We start from the raw sequence: 23,414 nt of genomic DNA on the forward strand, positions 1-23,414 counted from the left end.
GTGAACTCCCGCAGGCAGCGCCAGAGAGAAGTGCTTTATATGCACCGTCTAATTTAATAGCACGTGAACCTCAAGAGATAGAAGCTGTCTTCCATCTGCACTTTTTAGATGAGGCAATAGCTAACAGACTTGCTGCAGATAAAATACTAAGTGGCCTGGGAGTCAGAGCCAGGCAGTGAGATCCCACCCACACCAAACTGCATGCATGAAAAGCTTCTGGGGAGAGAGTCTCTCGTTTCTTGTTTTCTCATTAATATCTAATGTTTCCATCTCTTGCTTGCTTGCTTGCTCGCTCTCTCCCCAACTCTTTCTCTCACACATAGAAGCTTACAACTCCAACTCCAATGTTTACTTCCCACCTAGTAAATCTCATATACTGATTTTTTTTCAGCTGATCAGGCCAATTCTCTGAGGCTTGGATGTCAGATGTTGTATAAATCAGGATCAGAAATAGACAGCTGGGGGCAAGGCAGCAGTCAGTCTCATTTAAAATGCTTCTCCCCTTTTGAACTGGTGCCTTGGTATTATTTGTAATAGCTAGAGCAATCTAGAAACAATTTCAATCATTCTCTTTTTTCTTTCTTCAGCTTGATGGATACCATTGTGAGAGACTGACTGCAGTGCAAAATGTTGCTCTGAACAACATTTTGTTGCTGGGAGGAAACACTGGTAGGATTAAACGTGATTTCTTCCGAGAAGGCTGTGATAGAGTACTCGGTCCTGATCACTGGTGTCCACTCCCTTAATGCCTCATTCAGTTGGTGCTTTTCACCCACTCTGTGGGTGCATCATGGATCCCAGGTGGGAGCTAACTTGCCATGTAATCTTATAACCCTGTTTCCCCTTCTGTGAGATGGAATAATGCTCAGAATAAAAGGCAGCAGTGCTCCGACCAGCTACAGGTCTCTCTTTGGAGATTTGAAAGAACCAACCAGATGCCCATCTCACCAAGGCAGCTTGTGGAACTTCACATGGTTGGAAGGCTGGGTATGGAGCCAGCAGACCCCGGGCATTCTCTCCAGCTCCAGAAGGCTCTGGGGAATATGTCAGGATAGCCCTGACCCATGTGACACCCACATAGTGGAGTCTGGTCATTCAGAGCCCTGCCCCAACCTCTGGCATGTGACTTAACTGCTCTGAGCCTCAAGCCCAGGGGATCTGTAATATGAGGGCGTTGACTGTATGATTTGTACGATGCCTTCCAAGTCTTAAGAAAATGTTAAATACCTCAAACTGTTAAATAAGTGAATTACTTCCACACAGTTTTCTAGGCAGAGATGCTGAGAAACCACACCAAATGGTGGTTTTCTAATTCAGAGTCTAATTAAATTTGCCTGGCTTCTATTTGATTTCACAGTTTATATTTCAACATTTTAAATTTCCTAAATTTTTTTTTAAAAAAAGATTTGACATACAACTACATCTATAAAGGAGCTCCTAGTTTAGTCAGAGTAGGGACTACATTAGAAGCATGAAAATTGGTGGTGACTACATGTTAAAAATAAATTCTGTAAGGCTAATTCTAAACAAAATTAAATTACTCTTGTATTAATACTTTTTCTTCCTCTGAGCACCGCTCTGTCTTCAACCCTTCTTGGTTCTGTGCAGCCCCCATCTCAAGTCCTCTCTACCATCTCCTCCAAACACTTTTTGGTGACTGTGGTTAATGAACAAAGCCATGTACCCTAGTGAAAAGACAGCATTCCTTTGGGCAGAGATGGAAATGCTCATCTACTCCAAGTGTCCTCCTCCATCTTCCTACCTCCCCTGCACTTAGACTGGGGCCATTGACTGGCCAACGGACTGTGAATGGAAGCGACACGGTCCCTTTGGACGAAGGCAGTCAGGAACGGTTGTGAGTTCTCTCCACCATCACTGTGATTTTGAAGGAAAAAAAATCTGAGACCATGGCACTAAGTTGCAAGATGGAAGCTGCCTGGATCCTTGAGCCACTAAGGAGTCGCCCGATTTGCAATACCTATGACATGTTGAAAACCAAACTATCCTAAGTTACTGAGATTTCACGCTTTGTTAGTTTAGACTAGCCTAGCCTAACCATCCCTTCCAGAAGTTATTTCATTTTAACAGAGATCCTAGGGGAAACAGCCATGCACAACACAATGGAAATAACTTCTCAGAGTGGAACTGTGGATACAGGAGGTAACTGGGGCCACTGCAGCAGCTCTATAGAAAAAGAGAGTTGGCACTGCGGAAACTTCTCAAGACCACTGAAATCAGGACACAGGGCAAGACTGCATACTTCCTAATGATCCTGTGCTGCACAGCAAATTTGAAAAGACTCCAAAGAAGGAAATTTTAAGACATTATTCCTTCAGACAAAATGTCACCAAGCTGCTTCTCAGTTCAGTTCAGTTCATTCGCATCTGGCTCTTTGCGACCCCATGAATCGCAGCGCGCCAGGCCTCCCTGTCCATCACCAACTCCCAGAGTTTACTCAGACTCATGTCCATCGAGTCGGTGATGCCATCCAGACATCTCATCCTCTGTCGTCCCCTTCTCCTCCTGACCCCAATCCCTCCCAGCATCAGGGTCTTTTCCAATGAGTCAACTCTTCGCATCAGGTGGCCAGAGTATTGGAGTTTCAGCTTCAGTCCTTCCAATGAACACCCAGGACTCATCTCCTTTAGGATGGACTGGTTGGATCTCCTTGCAGTCCAAGGGACTCTCAAGAGTCTTCTCCAACACCACAGTTCAAAAGCATCAATTTTTCGGCTCAGCTTTCTTCACAGTCCAACTCTCACATCCATACATGACCACTGGAAAAACCATAGCCTTGACCAGATGGACCTTTGTTGGCAAAGTAATGTCTCTGCTTTTTAATATGCTATCTAGGTTGGTCATAACTTTCCTTCCAAGGAGTAAGCGTCTTTTAATTTCATGGCTGCAATCACCACTACAGTGATTTTGGAGCCCCCCAAAATAAAGTCTGACACTGTTTCCACTGTCTCCCCATCTATTTCCATGAGGTGATGGGACCAGATGCCATGATCTTAGTTTTCTGAATGTTAAGCTTTAAGCCAACTTTTTCACTCTCCTCTTTCACTTTTATCAAGAGGCTTTTTAGTTCCTCTTCACTTTCTGCCATAAAGGTGGCATCATCTGCATATCTGAGGTTATTGATATTTCTCCTGGCAATCTTGATTCCAGCTTGTGGCAAAGGAACCAGAGATCAAATTGCAGCGGATGTTGGCAATTTGATCTCTGGTTCCTCTGCCTTTTCTAAAACCAGCTTGAACATCTGGAAGTTCATGGTTCAAGCTGCTTCTAGAGGGAGACAAAACAAGGGAACCCATTTTCTCAGATAATCTTGACAATATAGTCACCTAGTGCCAGAAATAGAAACCTCCCTTTTTCCTGCCCATATTATCAATTATTATAACACCTACTTGGCTGTCTCCTATATCCCACAGGGACCCAGAAAACTTGATAATCTGGATCTATCGAGGAATCCCTTTCTTGGGGAATGATATGGTGGAATGCCGATGAATGAAGCTGGTCTAGGTCTGATTGAATTTTGGGAAGACCTTCCTTCTTTCCTATACAGAGTCCGTCCCGGCTTCTGAAACACCAAGGATGGTTTCAAGAACTATGCTGACGGTAGCAACTGGAGACTCAGGAAAGGCTGTTGGAAAGAAAGCAAAGTCCTACCTTGGATCCTAAGTTTGATTTTATACAGTGTCCCCAGCCAAACTACCCCTAAGGATGCCCTCCAGCAAGCCATCGCATCTGACAGCGATTTCCTAAGATGTCATTCTTGCCCCTGAATGCAAATGATGCTTGACGGTGGCGAGGACCCCTCCTAACTGGGCCACTGGCTCTCCTTCTGCTCCCTCGAGCCGGACCAGAGTGGGCTCCCAAAGCGCTTACTGACACATCTGAAACCCAGATCCACCGGGTTAACACTCCAGATACAATCCCTTTGAGTCTGGCAGCACATGCCAACCAAGTCCCAAATCAGTTTATTAACTTAACCAAAAGGTAAACAGATGACAGAGAGGCAGAAAGACAAGCATGTCAGCAGCTAAAAGCATTACCCGGCAGTCCACCAGGAAACAAATTTAAGACATTTAAAGTGGCATTAAATAAATGAAGCTATGTTTTATCTACTTGTAACTTCCATTGTCTTTTAAAAAAGGAATATATATATATATATTACATTGCAGTATATAAATCTAGACTCTACATATACAGTATAAATACACAAGGCGAGCACACGGGCGTAACTTGTAAGTCTTGGTAGCTGCACCCTAAACCAGGCTGACAATTCTACATTTTCTTTTTGATCTTCAAGCCAAGAAATTCAGGCTGAGGATACATTTCCTTTCATCTCCATGATGTCTAGCACCCTGGCCATCCCTCCTCCAAGCACAGAAGCACAAATCAGACCGGCCTCGAAAATAGGAAAAAAGAAAAAAAAAAATGCTTTTCAACTAGTTGATACCAGTCAGTCTTTACAAGGTACATTCTGACCTAGAAAGACCTACAGGAAATCTGAGGCCTTCCTGGCTCATTCTCATTCTTTGGTCCAAGGGCACAAATCTCTAGACTTTCCCTGGTGTTTCTTGAAGATTTCATATGACTATTTACAGAACATGAATCACACATAACCTTTGGGAGCTCTCTTTACAGGACAGGGGGTGGGGAGTGGGGGGGGGGGTGGCGAACAAAAGAAAGAAAAAGCTCTACATTACAATCTGCACTTCTTATTTGGGTCTGTTCTTTATTTTTGGAATAAAAACTGGTATTTTGAGTTTTTTTTTTTCTTAAAAAGGACAACATTCTAAAAGTGCTTCTTACACATGTCAACATCCCACATGTTATGGCTTTATAGCTCAAACCCCAGCACAGCTCAGATTTGGAAGGGAGAGGATGATGGTGCTACTGAAGACAAAAGTGTCACTTAACAGTGACACTGGGATACAGAGTGTGGGAACCTGAAAAGGAAAGTTAATGATTCCATCTGGAAGAATGTGTGTACCTCGCTAGAAATGGTCTGGATAGTATGCCAAAGCCCCACTTCTGTCCCCATGAGTAGGCACAGGAAGGTTGTAAAAGTTAGTAAAAACAGGACACTGCTCTCAGCTGGGAACGTCTCCAGGGGGCTATTCACAGAGCGATGGCTGTTCAGAAATCTTTCACAGGTCTCAAAATGATCAGACATAGTCAGCTGCAGTAGGGATTTCTACACCTGAGGAACAAATTGCACGTTAATATATAGAGGTACTACGATCCAGATGGCAAAAGACTGCAAACATATAGTTTCACATGCAAAAGGCAATCAGAAAAAAACAATGAAGCAGTGGCATTCTGAGACAGATCAGAGTCCAAGTGAATCATCATCCTTCTGAGCTTTCTTTTCTGGTTGATAAGTTACCAAAGAACATGGCTACGTGTGCAAGAAATGCTTGTGATATGCTCTTTAGGGGATGGGAGACACACGATGCAGTTACCAAATCAAAACGGGCTTGCGTTGCCTCCAGAGGCGTCCTGACGGCTGGTTCAGTGGCTCAGAGGGGCCTCCGAAGCTGCTCCCTGCCCTCCCTGGGGTAGCCGATGCACTGGCCGATGCAAGCAGAGGTCAAAGCCACTGGCTCATCCAAACCCTGTCTGACGTGGCCTTTCATTCAGCCTGTGGCAGTTCCCACCTCTGCAGTGGTTCTTTTCTGGTGGCACTTGATTGAGAAAGTAATCCTCTCCCTTTATAAAAATAGGTTGGACTTCTTATAATACTGGCACAAAGGACGCTCTGCAATCCTAGGGGTGATTCCATTTACTTGGGAGGTGAGAGACAAGGTTCTCAGTTCCTTCTGTTTCCCTGTCAAAAGTGACCTCGACTTCCCAGGCCATTGTGCAAATCTGTTTTCCCGTAGTCCAGAATATCCCACAAGTCCCTCATATTTATATATATACACACACATACCAAATATGTGTACATACATATAGATTTATAAATGCGGATAATTTTGCATTTCAATCTCAGGTCAAAGAGAATCAGTGAATCGGTCATCCGTTCTGTGTCAAGCTCATCTCCGATTTCCCCACGATGCCTATCGTAGTGCCCTGCACACCAGAGGTGCTCAACAAACTTCAGTCCACTTCACCAACGATCCTCTAACACTGGGTGGTAGTTGCGATCACCATGGCCTATTCTCAGCCCAACCCTGCCTTTGGCAAGCGAGGGGCCCCGCGTCTCTGCCTTCAGAGGGTGATTTTGCTGTGTCTGTTGCTCCAGCAGCCCCGTTTAGCTGTCCTGGGCAACGTCAGGCTGGTCCGGCTACGCAGTTTTACTTGTTCTTCCACAGAGTTCTTTTTGCGTAAGATGAAGTCGAAGTTCACTTGGCTGTTCATGGCATAGAAGACATTTGCCGAGTCTGGGATCACAAGTTCTAAAACAAAAAAAAAAAAAAAAGAGAGATGATGGAAGAGAAGGTGGTCAGCTTGTGTAGGTCAGCTCAGCCCTGACCATGGCAGATGGAAATTTTGCCCAGACTCATGGCTGGAATTATAGTCCTTTGTTCCAGGAATGTGAACGGAGCTGGATAACGACCACCACTCGGTCACACCAAATTGGTTCCAACAATTTCCCAATCCCAATTTTAAAAACTTAAGTGTGAATCCAATCTTGGAAATTCAAGCCGTGAACAAAATGCTCAAATGTGGGATGTTTTAGCCGGAAGGATGTAGAGTAGGAAACAGAAGCCTGGAGGAGTTGAGAGACATTCCTGAGTGCACAGCTAGTCAATGGCAGGACTGGGAGCAGAGCCCGGGGTTTCCAGCCTTCCGTGGTTCATTTTCTACCCAATGTGAAATTTTTCTCAGAGACTAAGTGAATCTGATGACATGGGGGAAAAGGCAGAAAATCTACAGCACTTTCCAGAAATCTTTACTTGGAACACCAAAACATTTTTAAATTAATCCCAAACCAAGTCAGTATTTTCCACCATTTGAGAGCTTGCTTCATTAAGGGGTTGCATTTTAATGTTAAAGGGAAACCAGACAAGAGAGGCTATATCTGTTAAAACTTAAACAACTGTCTATTTCAATGAGTCCCAACTAGATAACTGTAATTTCTGAACAAGGACTGTTCCAAGTATAATATGAAGTTATCGAGCAAAGTTATTTCAATTCATTTTTAATTTAAAAAGAAGGTATACACTCTTTAGCACTCAGGCGTAAGGGATATTTTTAAAAACCAAGAGGGAATTAAAAAGGTAAAATGTGCAAAACTAGCTTTGTAGCAGTGGAGTAAGGGAGGTAGCTAGGTGAGATATGTGACTGCAGATCTGGAGTAAGTCAAACTAACATTAGCGTCAAACACTGAGATTCCACTGCCAAGACTGATGCAATCAGGTTCTGAGGGACTCTGCTACATTTTGCACAAGTGTTCCATAAAGAATAACTCCCTGAAAGTGTCCCCAGTCTCTTGCCCACATATTCCTGAGGTCAGTAACAACTTATCTCACAGCTATATATATATATATATATCTGTACTGTATCTCAAATACTGTCCACTTTTGGGTACATTATTTCCTGTCACCATCTCCCCATGATGCATGAAGGGCTAGTAGGGTACTGTCTCCGTTTAACTAATTACAGACCAAGGCCCTGAGAGGTCAAGCCACCCACCCGCCACCACCCAGTGGTGAATGAAGCTGGGCCCTGGCTGTGCTTCGGGACTCCTGGATCTTCAGACCCATCGGGCCTCACCTTGGCATTGGCTTGGGGGCAATGTGGGTGGTAAAACCCAAGAGACCACTTTGTAGGCTGAAGTTTTTAACAGTAACTACACTAAAAGATATAACTGAGAAAGGTTTGCCCCACAACCTTGGGCTCAGCTGGATAAATCAGAAAACTTCCAAGAGACAGTGGGAAAAGTTTTCTCTGAGGCTGTGGCTTTTCGTTGCTTGGAAAAGGTTATTAATCTAATTTGGCCCACTCTTATCTGGGCCCGAGATGACAGTCCTGGGTGATTTTTTTGGGTCAATGGGGTATGAGTAGCTGCTCCCTTTCCAAATCCCTATAAAAAGGGGAATGCTTGTTGGGGAAAAGTCCCACAATGAGACACCTGCGTTGGTCAGTGTGTTGGGTCAGTCAGCAAACAGGGTTGGCCTCAGTCAACAGTACTAGCTGTTCCTTCTGCACTTGGAAAGCAGACTTATTCTGCCTGAGTCACTTTCTTGGATGTGCCGTGGCATAGAGGAGTCACCTACCAGTTTGCCTCCTCCTCTCAACAAAGACAACCCCAATTCAGATTAACAAACTGATACATTCAGGAGGATTATCTGCCCAGAGTTTCCATGAAGGAGATTTCTTTAATTAATGAATTGCTCAGCAAACTGCTGCATTTCATATTCACTGGTTCTTTGCTTCAATAAGTGTGAGGTCAAGAACCTTCCACAGTTCTGCCATCAGGAGCTTTGGCTACTTGAAGATCAGTCGTGAACAGGGATCAACTGAAGGCTGAACTCTCGTAAATGGTTAACTGAAACAATGAGAAGTCACTGCAGGAACTGCTACATTTCAGGTTCACATACAACCTGGACACATGTAATTGGGTAATGGAGGTAGATGGCCGTCGGCAAAGACCAGACAGGCTCTGCCTACCCCCACCACACACAAGGGGGGACCTCTTCCTACAAAAATGCTTGACAAGAAATTTACAGAGAATGGGTGGGAGGCATGCTCAGCAAAACTTCAGAAAAAACAAGGTTTGCTGGGGGGCTAGCCTGAGAGAATTAATAACAAGTGAGGTGATGGCATGGTTCCCCACACAACTCCACTCTTGGGCAATTCAAAAACCCCCACTTGGAAAAGAGAGGATACAGGTATACATATAGCTGATTGACTTTGCTACAGAGCAGAAACTAACACAACATTGTAAAGCAACTCTACTCCAATGACAATTAATAAAAGATTAATTACATAAACAAGTAAATAAAAATACCCACCCCACCCCCAACTTGGTTCCATTTAAAATAAGACACTGTGTCCACATAGGGTCCTTTCACACTGGGGCGACCTGGTTTGAAGAGGAACACGTGCCTACCTTTGTCCTCCGAGATGACCTGCACTAGCTCGTACTCCTCGGCCGGGTCCGAGTCCAGATTGTGCTTCAACATCGCCCTCTGGATCACAGCAGGAGTTTTATCCTGGCTCGTCAACTGGAAAGCCAAATGAAAGGGTGTGTAAAGCATTTAACTTTGTGTTTCCTGGAAGAGTTTTGCTGACCTTCTTCGTCTTGCTATCTTGTGCCTTCCCAGGAGAAATGGCCCCGCGAAATGAGCAAGGACCAGGAGCCAGCCCTCCTGGATTCCAGTCCCGGCTCTGCCCTCAGAGGACAGGTCACCTACTCTTTCCATCAGCACCTCTTGCACAGCCAGTGTCTTCCCCCATTAAAACAGGAGCGACACCCCGGGGTGCCTTGCCAGTTCCAGTGGAGGTTCCAGTGGAAGAATGTGTATGAGGGAAGTGTGGGAAATGCACAGTGCTGTCGGTCCTGGGACAAGATTACCCTTACCTGTTGAGCACCGGTGACGACCTGTGGGGTAGACGTGGCCACAGGTGCGCACACTGACCATTTCAAAGAGTAAAACTGACTTCACAACCCAGGAAGCCTACCTCTAGATATTCACCAAGAGGAATGAAAGCGTGTGTCCACAAGAGGACTTCTGTACAAACTTTCACAGCAGATTTAGTCATAACAGCCCCAAACTGAAAACAACCTGAATCTCCATCGACAGGAGAACATGGGAGGATAAAGACAGTGCTGTGTGTTCAAGACAGAGCATGACGTGACAGCTAAAGGGAACTGAAACACACAACAACGTGATGAATCTCACACACGTCACGGACAGCCAGAGGAAGGAGACCCAGAGGACAACAGGCTGCAGGGGTCTGTTCTCACAAAGCAGGCCAAATTAACCCGCGGGGTCAGAAAACTAACGTTAAACTCATACTCAGCTACGCTTAAAGCAGGATTGGAGGGGCATAAGGGAATTTGGGAATGAAGAAGGGATGAGTGGATGAAAAATGTTATTTATCTAGACTTGCGGTGGTGGTTACATATATATATACACACACATATATATAACCATATATATATAATATAGTGGTTACATAGATAAATACACATATATGACAGCTACATATATATAGATAGATGGTGGTTACATACATATATATATATAACCATATATATACATACACATATGGTAGTTAAATAAATATATATATATATATTATAGTTATAAAAATCCAAAGAATAGAACATTTCAGATCTATGTAATTGTATGTAAATGTTGCTTCAATTAAAAATTAGCTTCTGAGTGTTTACAAACAATAAATCTAACATTTTTCAAAGCACAAGCTCCTCTCAGCCCAAGTCTCCCCTTCATCTCTGCCCATCAGTCAGCTAGTTTCAGGGTGCTCAGAGAAACAGGAAAAGGGAGAGCTCACTTTCATATTATTCCTTGGCTGATTTTTTTAAATTTGAAAGAAAGCAAGAGAAAACACAGATTTTCTTACTTAGAAATAAAAGCTGCTCTCCCCAGGAGGAAAGAGGAAAGAGAGCCAAAAAAAGAAGTCTGATTTCCTCCAAGAAACTGTCATTGTGAGCCTGAGGATGTTGGGCCCATGGGCCCCTCTCTGGTCTGGAGAAGCAGCTGTATTTGGATACAATAAATAACAGGCATTACAACAGGGTCCCTGTAAGTGACAAAGACCCTGCTCAAGAGTGTGTCACCAAAACATCTGGCACATCCTTATTAAAGAATCTGCCTGCAATGCAGGAGATCCTGGTTCAATCCCTGGGTCAGGAGGAAGCCCTGGAGAAGGGAATGGCTACCTGCTCCAATATTGTCTGGAGAATTCCATGGACAGAGGAGCCTGGTGGGCTACAGTCCATGGGGTCACAAAGCATCAGACATGACTGAGCAACTAACACCTTTGCTTTTCACGTTCATGGTTAATGTTAGGTTCAGCTGTCAACTTTGAACCTACTTAAGGAGAAAGCCAGGCTACCCTTATTTTCTTTACCTTAACCCTCCTCAGGTGTGTCCAAATGGATGGGATGGCCAAAGGCTTTCCTTGAGGGTTTGTAACTTTGTACCATAAAAGCTACAGGAGAACTGATCATCACGGATAGCATTGAGTTCAGCCACATAACGCTACGCTGATACACTAAACCAGCACTGTCCCGTAGATATATACTATACGAGCCTCATTTGTAATTTTAAATATCCAGTGGCTACATTTGAATTTTTTTCAAAAGGAGAATTAATTTTACTATTTTATTTAATCCAACAAACCCAAAATATTATAGCAGCATATAATCAATACAAAATTGCTAATAAGATATTTTACATCCTCATTCTTTTTTTTGTACTAAGTCTTCAGAACCTGGGTGCATTTCACACTCATAGCATATCTCAGTTTGGACTCTGCCATTTCAAACGCTCACCTGTCAAAATGGCTGATGGTTATAATACTGAACGGTACCTGGATGTCTCCTTCATACACCTTATATAGGAACTCAAAACATTCCCTGTGCCCTTCCCTGAGGTTAGTTTTCTAATGCCCCAAGTAAGGTCTGTTTTTGAAACATCAGACCCCTTGTAGGAAGCGGTATATCTGATTTCTCTGACTCAACAGGGTGTTTCAGAGATTCATCCACGTTGACTGTGTCCATGTGTTCAGTTCTCAGCTCCTTTCAGTTCAGAGACACCGCAGTCACACAGCGGGCACTTACTTCCCTGGATGGCAATGTGAGAGAAGCCATGTGAATAAACTACCCTGAAAATACTACAATAACACCGATGACCCTGGCTGCCTGGCGGTTCCCCTTCCGCCCTGACACTCCTTTATCAGCCCCTCTGTCACCACCACACGAGCTCCGTCTCAGCCTTCCCCCCTCCCCTGCAAGACCATGTCCACCCCGTGGGGCTGGACGACCCCCAGTGTTCGACCCCAGCATCAGCCTTGCACCAATCTGTGTTTCTGACTGACTACCAGGGAGGCCACGCCATTTGGATGTCCTACGGTGACCTCCAATGTGAGTGCACCCAAACCTCCTCCTCCAGCAGTTATATCACACTTGACGGGACCACCACCATCCAGCTACCTTAGCCCTTCCTCTTCCACTCCCCCACAAAAGGAACCAAAAAGTTGATAACTAAATGGATAGATTCTACAATTCTAACTTACAAAAATTTTTCAAAAATCCGTATCATCTCCAGCCATATGACCTTCTTTCAAACCCTTATCACCTCCTACATGGAATACGATAGCAGCTTCTAATTTTCTCCCTCATCTCTAATCTACCCGCCTGTGTTCCAGCACGAGGTCTCCACAAAGCCAGTTACTTCTCTAAAGAGCAAATCTGACTGCTACATAAAAGCCTTCGATAAGACTCAACTGCCTGCAGGATTAACACAAAGGCCTTCATGTGGCCCGTAGGCCCTGGGAAAATCTGATCAGACCTCTATTAGAATATTTAATATGTTTTGAAAAATGCTTTACAATCTCCTTTTTCATTATAAGTTCCTCAAAGACAGAAATGTATCAATTGTCTCCCTACTCCCAAAGCCTGGTCCAATGACTAGTACACAACTAATGGTCATGAAACATTTTGTTGATTCAGTGAACGATGTAGTAAAGCTTTTCTTTAGATGTTCAAAGACAGTGCCTCCAGATCATTATGTCATATTCAGAGCTGAGCTCATAAGTAGTCAGTATGCCCTCAAAGAAGGCAAGTGATGAAGCTGGTGAGAGACGCAGGAGGAGCTGTGTGATTTTACTACAGGGAGTCTGCTGTTTTTTTTATTTGAATGATAGTATTGTATCAGTTTCAGGTGTAGAGAGAGTTTGCTTTTCAATACATTATGTGCTTTAAGATAAGGAGTCTGCTCTTGTAATAAACACACTAGACCTTACATACCCAAGGTTAATTCCAGGAGAGGCATGGTTTGTAATCCAAAAAGATTGCCATTATTTGAAACACATTTTAGGAACTATGCTCAGAAACACGAAATTTTTACAAGAAGCTCTGTCTTCTTGTAAATAAGCCAGTCTCACTTAAATGTAAGTATAGTTCCTTGTGGACACAAACTATATGTCCAGCTTGATCATCCATTTGTACTGTATGTGACTCCAAGTGACCAGAGGAGAAAACTGCTACCACCAAGGACATTGCTAACGATGCATGGCAATTCAATTAGACATGTGGACACGTAAGTCCCTGGGAAGACTTCCAAGGAGGTGTGCAGCAGTGGCGTCCTCCCTGGGATACATTTATGTAGTCACCCCAATTGAGAGTTTTGAAGAAGGTGACAATGACTTGGATGAATAAGGCTTAGCAACTTTTAAGACATAAAAAATTGTATCTTATATACACTGCTGATATGCACATTTTTATATAAATATGCTATTAGTCTATATAAGCCAAGATGTGGAAGCAACCTGTCCATCGACAGAGGAATGGATAAGGAAGATGTGGTACATATGTACAGTGGAATACTACTCAGCCATTAAAAAGAATGAAATAATGTCATTCGTAGCAACATCAATGGGCCTAGAGACTGTCATGCTGAGTGAAGCAAGTGAGACAGAGAAAGAGAAATATCATATGATATCCCTTATATGTAGAATCTAAAAAGAAATGAGACAAATGATCTTATTTACAGAACAGAAACAGATTCACAGACTTAGAGAAGGAACTTATGGTTACCAGCGGGGAAGGGTGGGGGAAAGGGGTGGTTAGGGAGTTTGGGAGGAACATGTACACACTGCTATGTGTAAAATGGATAACCAACAAGGACCTTCTGTACAGCACATGGAACGCTGCTCAACATTCTGTACCAACCTAGATGGGAAAGGAATTTGAAGAAGACTAGATACATGTGTGTGTATAACTGAATCGCTTTTCTGCGCACCTGAAACTATTACAACATTGTTAACTGGCTGTATACTTGGATATAAAATAAAGTTTAAAGAACACGCTATCAGCCTATATCCGGGGAGACTCTGGCATTGGTTCACACGGCACAGACCCATCTGGCAGGAATGCACGTGTGTATGCGGACACGGCACGTGAGTGCTCGGGGTGGAGGTCCGAGAGCCTTACCATGATGCTCTTGTACATGTTGCCGTTGCTGTCCTCTATGCTGATGCGGATGATGCAGGTGTCCTCGTTCTGCTGGTTGTAGACGGGGGGCAGCACTGTCGAGGTAATGGATGTCACAGAGACAGAGCGCTTGTGGATTTTCGGGTTGTTGTTGCAGGACGGAGGGGAGGAGAGGGGGTTCATCAAGGACGACATCCCTGAGGAAGTTGTGTCCATGGAGTGGATGGAGGAACAGGAGGAGGAGGACTCAGAGAGCTGGAAGAGTAAGCACACCCCAGAAGGAAACTGAACTGTTAGAACCTTGGCCAAAGGTGCGCTAAGTTGCAAAGCAGAGGTCAATGTCGAGACTAATCAACTTCCGTTATCTGCTCTACAACAGCCCACAGCACACGTGGGTCTCATCTCTGATGGAAGCACTCCCATGGCAGAGGCCTGTCAATGATTCAGAATCCAGGGCAGAATCACTCTGCAACCTGGGAGGCAAGGCGGTCCTCTCATTTCCTGAGCTTTTAGCTGCTCTGAAGGAGGTTAACCAGCAGATGGCAGCAGATACCAGAAACTAGAGGCAACAGGGACTCCCAAAAGAAGCTGGAAGATGACAGGGCAGGAGGAAAGCCCAATCCTCCTGCCTTGAGCAAGAAGAATGTTTGACCTGCCCACAGAGATCATTTCTACTGTGATTCTACTTCACCACTGGCTTCCAGAGCAGGAGAGAAATGGCTTGTATTTTTAGACGTTTCTAAGATAAGGACCACAGATTATTCAGCTCTGCATGGAACATTAGCCCTGGAGATCGCCCGGCCCCACTCTCTTTCTGCTGCTGAGGAACCTGAGGCCATGGGTGTTGACAGCACCATCAGGACGTGCTCTCAAGTTTCCTGGCTCCCACGGCCAGGTTCACATAGCAAGGGCGTAACCAAGCCCCGTCTGCAGTCCATGATAAGATGGTGAAAGAATACAGTACGCCAGACTCAGGGATGCTCAGCACTGTGAGGCCTGTGATGAGCTTTCGGGTGTCATCTCAAGAACAAAACTCAGAGCATTATCAATATGAGAGAAATTGATTCAGAGAAACAGAGTGACTTGCCCAAAGGAACACAGCCTACCCTTAACCACATTTGTTTCTAGAACCAACTGTACACATTTTCATGTCGCATATCAAGAATAATTAAGGAATGATATGCTAAAGTTAATGTGTTTTTCTGATTCATGACAGAGTTCTTATATGTGCAACACCAATTACCAAAGAAAGAAAATGTCCCCAACTCATTAGGTGGTGTTCCAAAAAAAAAAAAAACACACCACTAATTGAATCATTTAAAATATCAATTCTTATTATAGAAAATTACAAATAATTTCTCAATGAGCTAAGCTAAATTATACCACATTAATCCAATAAGATAATCTGGAGGTCATTTAAAAAATAGAAAACTTATTAATGTCTTTCATACCCACCTACCCTCCCATGGAAACAAAATACAGAAATTTGGTTTTCTGATTATCTGGCCTCCAAGTAAAATGAAGTCTACTCTATTTTATTTCCTATGAACTTTTTCCCATTGCATAACCGTACATTAAATTCAACTGCATCATTAGTTTAATTAGAGCCAGTCAGCTGATATGACAACTCTGGTATGCAGAAGTCTAACTGAAGCTCTATCATAATATGGTTTACTTTTTTTTCCTTAGCTTCCCAAGTGAATTACCTTAGTGGCTCAATTTGAGGGCTAACGGTGGTGAATAATTTAAACAGCCTGGCTTTGCTTGCAGGTGTACCACACAGTAGCGAAGAGGGTCTATTTTCCAATTACTGGTTCAGTTTTTCCCCCTTCCCTTTCCTCCACATAAATCTTTTTTCCTTTGTTAGATTTTTTCATGATTTTAAAGATATTTATATTCAAGATACCGCCTTGAAGAGCCTGGGTTATAGCACCATTAAACAGACCACCTCATGAGCCCAAATTCTTCCTGGGAATCTAAGTAATGTGGAGCAAATGTGAAGCGAATGTTTAGAAATCATAATCAGGGGAACCAAGACAAAGGAATGCAAATTACACTTTACTCAAAAGAGCGACCTCACAGTGTAGCCAAAGGGAAAGGCAGGGTGTGGAGGGCTGCCGGACCTCAGGGTAGGGAGGAGCCACGGAGGTCTCCCGGGCCAGCCAAGCCCTGAGCAGGACTGAGGCCTTTCGGGTTAACATCCTGGGCTTCTGCAGCCCAGCAATTACTTGGCATCCAATTCAATTACTCATTTTTAAAACTAGAGAAATCTGTGACTCTGAGAAAGGTTCAGCCAAAGAATTAAAATTCATGACTTGTGCAAGAAATCATAAACAGCCAGCGTGTAAGGGAGGAGGCAAAAAGAACGCAGCAAGCGGTGTGCACAGGACACACGCTGGGCTTCTGCACAGTTTCAACGGGAGGACCAGGACCTGTGGGTACGTCCATGGCACCAACAGATGCAAACGTGACTCCAAGTCCTTCCTGCACAGGGAGAAACCTCACAGCAACGTGGGCAATAGTTGTCACTGCTGCACAACGCCCATCATCAAAGTCCATCGGAAATGGGGCCTCCAAGGCCCAAGAACCTGTCACAAGGTGAGTGATGACACTTCACCCCAGATTTCTGACAGATTCAGTGCCGAATGTCAAGTCATGAAGGATGATTCCATCCCTGATGAGGCAGACATGCCTGAGAGAACAGCCAGTCCGTGGGTGTTTGCAGAGCTTTCCTTCAATATTTGGAGCATTAAAGATGTGTCTCCAGATTTCAAAACAGGAAGGTGAGAAATCCCACTGGGGCAGCATCTGAGTCATCTCAGGCCTAATGAGCCCTTCCTGGATTGACTCCTTTAGTGACAAGGTCATCTGAGGGTTTCCAGTTTTGCTGCCGGTGCTTATATCACAACATGAAGCAGCACACACACACCCTTACAGAAGGACAAACCCAACCAAAATGAAGAGACTGCGACCAACACTCTACCTCGCTGGCCTCAGCATAAGCTAAGGGGCCAGAAGTCACTTATACGGCAAGTCTAGCCAGGCAAGATCCTCCCCCAAATGGGGCAAGTTCTAGTCACGTCCAAGTTGACATCTCTCATCCAAGCTCCTTGAGCAACAGACTGAAGCAGGTGTGTGTAGGAGATGCACGTGGACTTTTTGTTTTCTTTTCACTTATTTACAGCCATGGACATGAAGACTCACCCTGAGAACTCCTTTATCACCTCTCATCACTCTCCCTTTTGGGGGACACGGTAGATGGTATCCCTGTTACCCATTCCTCACCCTCCCCTGCACCCAGGCCCTGTGACTCCACACTTCCTCCCACTGGAAGTGGAGTATAGTTCCCCACTCATTTATTTATGTGGAATTGGGCCACACAACTTTGCTTTGGAAAATAAATATTGGTAGATAGAGCCCATGCGGAGGCTTATTAGGCACGTGCAATGCTCTCTTGCTCATCCAAATTTAGCATGCTAAGAGCAGGCCCTGGGTGACTCCAAAAACCACAAGAGGCAGGTAGAGAAGACCTGGACCAAATCATGACCAAGCCTAAGCCAAACCAACCAACCTGCAGACGCAGGACAGAGAACAAGCGGTTGTTGGTTGAGGGCACCGAGTCTGGAGTGGTTTGTTCTGCAGCACTACTGTGGGACAAGCCTGGCTGAGACAAGGTTTGCCACCAAGAAACTGACACACCTTTGGCTCTTGACTTTTCGCTTCTTTGAAGACAATTCTCCATCTCCCAAATAAAGGGTAGCTCACGTTACAAGTCACAGTCCTTCAGCTGCCTCTGGATGTAGGTGTGGAATGATGTTTCAAAGGCTCGATGAAGGAACCAACACTTATCACTTCTAGACACTTTCTATATGGAATAAGTCCCCGGACTGAAGACCTGGTTCAAAACATGACTTGCAAAATCCTCTAGCGAGGCCAACCAGAAAACAGACATTCCTCATGTGGCAAACGCTGGGTCAGGTGCCCGCATCAGGAACTATGGAAAAGGTTAAGGATATACCTTTTTTTGAGGCTCATCGGGTGTGTCCATAGGAGTGATGGAGCCTTCCTCCACCTCTGAGTGGTTTGACTCGCAGGATGACACGCTGACGGAGTCCATGCTCTCACCAGAGCTCCCGCTGGCGGTGGACTTGGGCTGCTCTTTGGTGGGAGTGCTACTGGTGATAATGTCCGACCCCAGAAACAGCCTGCAGAAAGGATAATGCCAGGCATTCGGGCTCTTAAAAATCTGGAATGCATGATTAAGCAAGTATTTTTGTGTTAATAAGTCCTTGATGTCTTCTCAGTTTTGTGTGCCCTGTTGTTATTATCTTAGGAAAGATTTGCTACCCAGCTTCTAATAGATCGCAGTAAACATCTTGTCCCAATAGGTTATTTCTAACCTCAAAGGACACACATTGCTTAGCTGGAGGAAGGACCTTATTAATCTGAGGTCTTCCTGGGTCAATCGTTCTCCATTTTTTGAGAGTTCCTGCACCACTTGGCAGGATCAAAGTGCTGTGGCCACACTCCTATCACTTCCCATCATAATATGAACTCCAAGAGGCTAAAAGAGAAGGCTGGCCCTGTGCTGGACAAGAAACCAAGCAGGAAGATTTCTTCTCCAACAATCCCTAAAACTAAACTAAATAAACCTAAATAAACTAAATAACCTAAACCCCTTCATCATTAAACAACTAGATGAGAAGCATTACAAATTCTTTTCAAAGTTGGGCTTACAAGACAGTCAGGAAAATCCCTGCAGGCTAGAAACGAAAAGGGAACTGAAAACCAGAACATGCAAGCTAACTCTGCAGCTGCTCTGGATGGGGAGTGGGAGGTGCCAAGCTTGGCAAACTCAGCACATGGGTTCTAACATGTACACAAGGTCCAAAGATGAGGGCTTCTGTTTATGTAACGTAGAGAGTTCGTACTGACATCCTTTATACAGAGGCAGGATTCTCAATTCTCAATCTATACTCTTAGTAAAAAGATGGGCTAAAAAAAAATCTTCCTACTGACATAGGAAGGCAGCAGGGAAATTTATCTGTTGGCCTGAGCTTGGGTAGGAGAAAAATCTCTCCCCTAAATCACATGTGATTTTAGCCAGCACCTCACTCAGATTTGCTACTTAGCTGATCTAAGAACTAGGAACTCTCAGGCCAGTGATCCTTCTGAAGAAACTAGCATTAAAAAAAAAAAAAAACAACTTTCTGAAGGAAAGGTTGAAGAGAATTCCCTGATGAAGAAGAGCTCACAATATACACACAAGGAAATAACCTGTCCAAAGAGAGGAGCATAACAAACAGCAAGTCTAGAGGATTAGATGATCTTTTTTTTTTTTGGCCTCGAGGCATGTGGGATCCTAGCTCCTTGACCAGGGATCAAACGCACACCCCATGCATTGGAAGGTGAAGTCTTAACCACGGGACCACCAGGGAAGTCCCAAAACAGCAAGTCTAGACTCCTGAGAACTTTAGATTATAAAAACTGTCAGAAACAAACTAATAATTTATTCATTCATTCATTCAATAATTAGAGTGTCTACCACGAGCCAAGCTATAAAACAAATACATTGAAAAACATTAAAAACATATGAGAAGAAACTGAAACAGTGGTTAAGAGCAAGGCACTCTGACAAAAAGGTAGTGATTTAAATTTAAAAACTCAGTGGAAGGATTAAACAAACATTGAAAAGAAAAACTGCCAACTATATGACAGGTCTGAAGAAAATCTTCAGAGATCAGCATCAAAATATAAAGACATGAATAACAAAAGAGGTTACAAGACACAGAGAATGGAAGAGATGCCTGCAATGTATGTGAGGAGAGTCCCAGAAGAAGACAAATGAGAGAATGGAAAAGACACCATGTCTGGAGAGTCTGAAGAGGTTCCAGAACTAACGGGACACACGAATCCTCAGATCCAGGAAGAACACCCAGAATAGGATAAATAAGACGAAATCCTCACTTAACCTGCACAGTGGTGTGTTAAAGACAAAAGAAATTCTTTTTTTTTTTTTTTTAAGACAAAAGAAATTCTTAAAAGCAACAGGGCAGGGGGCATAATACACAAAAACAAAAATTAAACACACAGCAGACATCTCAAAAGCAACAACAGAGGTCCGATGATATGGAATAATAGCTTTGAAATGCTGCAGGAAAATAACCGTCATCCTTGAAATTCTATACCACATGACTCCAAGAGTGAGGGCAAAACAAAGACTTTCTCAGACAATGACTATTTACCATCAATAAACAACAGGAAGGAAGGTGTAAGATGCAAGAAGGAATGGTATGTGAAGAAACTAGCAAATGGGTCCAAACCCAAATAAGCACTGACTATATCTGGAACGTCCCCTGGAGAAGAGAATGGCTACCCACTCCAGCATTCTTGCCTGGGAAATCCCATGGACAGAGGAGCCTGTTGGGGTACAGTCCATGCAGTCACAAAGAGCTGGACATTGCTGAGCGACTAACATATTCTATGTAAAATAACAAGAGGAGAAACAATGAGGACAGGCTTGATTTTTTTTTTATTAAATAATTTGAAGAATTAGAAGCTTAAATTCCAAGACCTAAAAAGCATATCTTTGCTCTGTCTCAACTCCATCCCACCACCTCTTGCCCCGTTTTCCACGTTGCTTCCTTTCTTGGACCTTCAAGCACTACTGAGGCTTTGTGGGGGGAAGAGCGAAACTCCTGGCCAACACAGATTGTGTCAGTGAAAGGATCAGACACAGGTATACACCTTCAGAAGGGAAGGACAAATCTGTTAACCAAATGATAACCCTTCTTTTCTTGAACTAGTCTCTCTAGCCGTCATTAGATCCATTGGTCTAATTAATGTCTTTCAGAGTTTAATGTCTATGAGATCAACGTTAAGACAGAGACTAGGTCCTCTTAACACTCTTCCAAAAAACTGCCACATTCAAAGCACAGGGTCTAAATATAGTGACATCTCTCTTCCTTCCCTTCCTTTCTCCTCACTCTTTCTCTCCACCTTTTCTTCCTCCCCCCCCCCACCTTCTCCCCTCCTCCACTTCTATTTCCTTCTCCTCTTCCTCCAGAAGGTATTTTGCCACTAGGCAGATAGTAAAAGGGTTATAACCCTGGCTCTAGAGCCAAATCTTGGATTTGAGCCCAGATCGGACAATAACTAGCATACTATTAACCCTGTCTGTGCCTTACTTTCCTGGTTTAATAAAACTGGTTATCAGGACTTCCCTGGCAGTCCAGTGGTTAGGATGCCATGCTTCCAATGCAGGGGGTGCAGGTTCGATCCCTGGTTGGGGAACTAAAGTTCTACATGCCTCGTGGCACAGCCAAAAATAAACTGGCATAATAGTAGAACCTAGTAGGTTATTTTATGGATCAGATGAGAAATACATATATTGTTCTCAGAACAGTGTTGGCACATGACTCAATCTGTTCATTCAATAAACTTTTATTATTCACCTACTATGTGTTGGACACCAATTTCTGGGGTTAACAATGAACCAAAAACAGACATAAATGTCTGCCGTCATAGAGTTTGCCTTCTGTTTCATAAACAGATACATCCAAATACAGCATGTCAACTGGAGGTAAATGCAGTGGAGAAATTCAAAGTGGGTGATGGTGAGAGAGCATGCCAAGGGCAGGTAACGTGGTTATAGTTTTATATAGTTTTATATAAGGTGGTCAGGGAAGGCTCACTTCAACAAAGATTTGGAGTAAGTGAGGGACTGAGCTATCTGGGGAACAGTGTTCTAAGCAGAAGAAACAGCAAATAAAAATGGGTGTGCGTCGTGTGCTCAGGGCAGCCTGGGAGGTGCTGCGGTGCAGAGTGAGGGAAAAAGTGAGGACAGACGGGGTGAGACAAGTGGACAGGGCTGGGATGATACTTCAGGTCCTGAAGGGGCTTGAGAGCCACTGTGAAGACTTTGGATTGTACTGAGAGGGAGACAGGCATGATGAAGTTAGCTGCGCCTGGCCCTGAGCTGGACAAACAGCCACGAGTACGATGGAGAAGGTTCCTGCTCTCAGGTGGCTTCCGTTCTACTGGAGGAGACAACAGGCATGGCTGGGAGTGAGCTGGGCAGATGGCAGCATCAGACAAGATGCTCCCTAAGGAGGTAATGCTGGTGCCAGCATCTGAGGGACCGAGTCCCGAGGAGGACACGTGCCAGGTCACGGGAACATCTAGTGCAAACACCTGGTGCATCTAGTGTGCACGGAGCCTGGGGAGGCTAAAGGAGGGCTGGGGGATGGGTGAGGCTGGATCGTGGTGAACAAGGGGGGATTCCATATAGAGAAAGGTGGCCAGAAGACTGGGGAAGATCACGCTCGCCTAGTGAAACAGGATAAGGAATTCAGGTGCTACCTTAAAACAAGACCAGTAGACATTTTAAAGCAAGGAAGTGATACAATCTGGGGTACATTTAAACACACTACCAGACTACTGGGTGGGAAATACAACTGTTGGAGCAAGGGTGGGGCCAGAAGTCAGTAAGGATCTTGCTGGAGTGCGGTCCAGCAGGGTCTGATGTGGTTCAGGCCAGAGAGAACAGTGGGGAAGAATGGATCGAGGAAATGTACTGAAGTCGTGACAGACAGATTAACGATTTAACGAGTGAGTGAACGGGCTCAGGGGAACTTTGTTGAATGTCCTCCCTGCTCCCACTCTGATGGGACCCTGTTGGGCCCAGGGCCCCAGCGTGGTACTCACAGGCTGAGCCTCTTCACCATGCTCTTCCGAGGCTTGGGTGACGTGGCGCTGGCATCGGCAGCCGCTTCGATCTCACAGGAGAGGGCGTAGCTGGGGAGAGAGGGGGGCCTGTGAGGACAGAGCTTGGGAAGTGAACAGATTTAAATCCACACGATTCACTGGCTTCCTTTGAGAGGAAGGCTCTGACTGTTCAAAGTCAAGATATGGACTATGTTGTTCTATGACAAAGGTCAGAGGGTACTGACTTAACAACCAGATTTTACAAATTGACATCTATGCCTCCTTCCCTCAAATGCCCACTGGTATACAGGTTGAGGCTGTTTAGTTCTACACGACTCAAAACACATGGATTTGCTGGTTCTGGCTGCATCACAAGCTGACTCCTTTTGTTTCCCTGATTGTTCTCAGCCTACGGTTGGGCCAGGGAAAGAATCACTTCTTCTCCCATTAGCAGCAACCTCCCATTACCTTGTGTGTCTGTGTGTGTGTGCGCCCACACGTGTGTATGTGTGTGTATATACTCAACTTACTGTTTATCTATAGGAAATGAAAGAGACATTTGTAAATG

General features: G+C 44.4%; 1 protein-coding gene across 5 annotated transcripts in view; it reads right to left on the reverse strand.

Moving 5' to 3' along the window:
* Window positions 1-3,939: 3,939 nt before the first annotated feature.
* Window positions 3,940-23,414, reverse strand: part of RGL1 (ral guanine nucleotide dissociation stimulator like 1) — a 166,990-nt gene continuing 147,515 nt past the window's right edge. For 4 of the 5 annotated variants that reach the window (XM_043484577.1, XM_043484581.1, XM_043484578.1 and 1 more), the window contains 5 exons: window positions 22,847-22,936; window positions 18,159-18,345; window positions 14,141-14,395; window positions 9,068-9,182; window positions 3,940-6,407 (listed from right to left, as the gene is read on the reverse strand). In XM_043484577.1, coding sequence (XP_043340512.1) covers window positions 6,220-6,407; window positions 9,068-9,182; window positions 14,141-14,395; window positions 18,159-18,345; window positions 22,847-22,936 — 835 coding nt within the window. In that variant the 3' untranslated portion in view covers window positions 3,940-6,219. Of the gene's footprint in view, window positions 6,408-9,067; window positions 9,183-14,140; window positions 14,398-18,158; window positions 18,346-22,846; window positions 22,937-23,414 lie in introns of those variants that run through there. The other variant, XM_043484582.1, reaches the window with a different exon arrangement.

This window comes from Cervus canadensis, chromosome 13 (genome assembly GCF_019320065.1).
Source record: "Cervus canadensis isolate Bull #8, Minnesota chromosome 13, ASM1932006v1, whole genome shotgun sequence".
Classification (NCBI taxonomy): domain Eukaryota; kingdom Metazoa; phylum Chordata; class Mammalia; order Artiodactyla; family Cervidae; genus Cervus; species Cervus canadensis.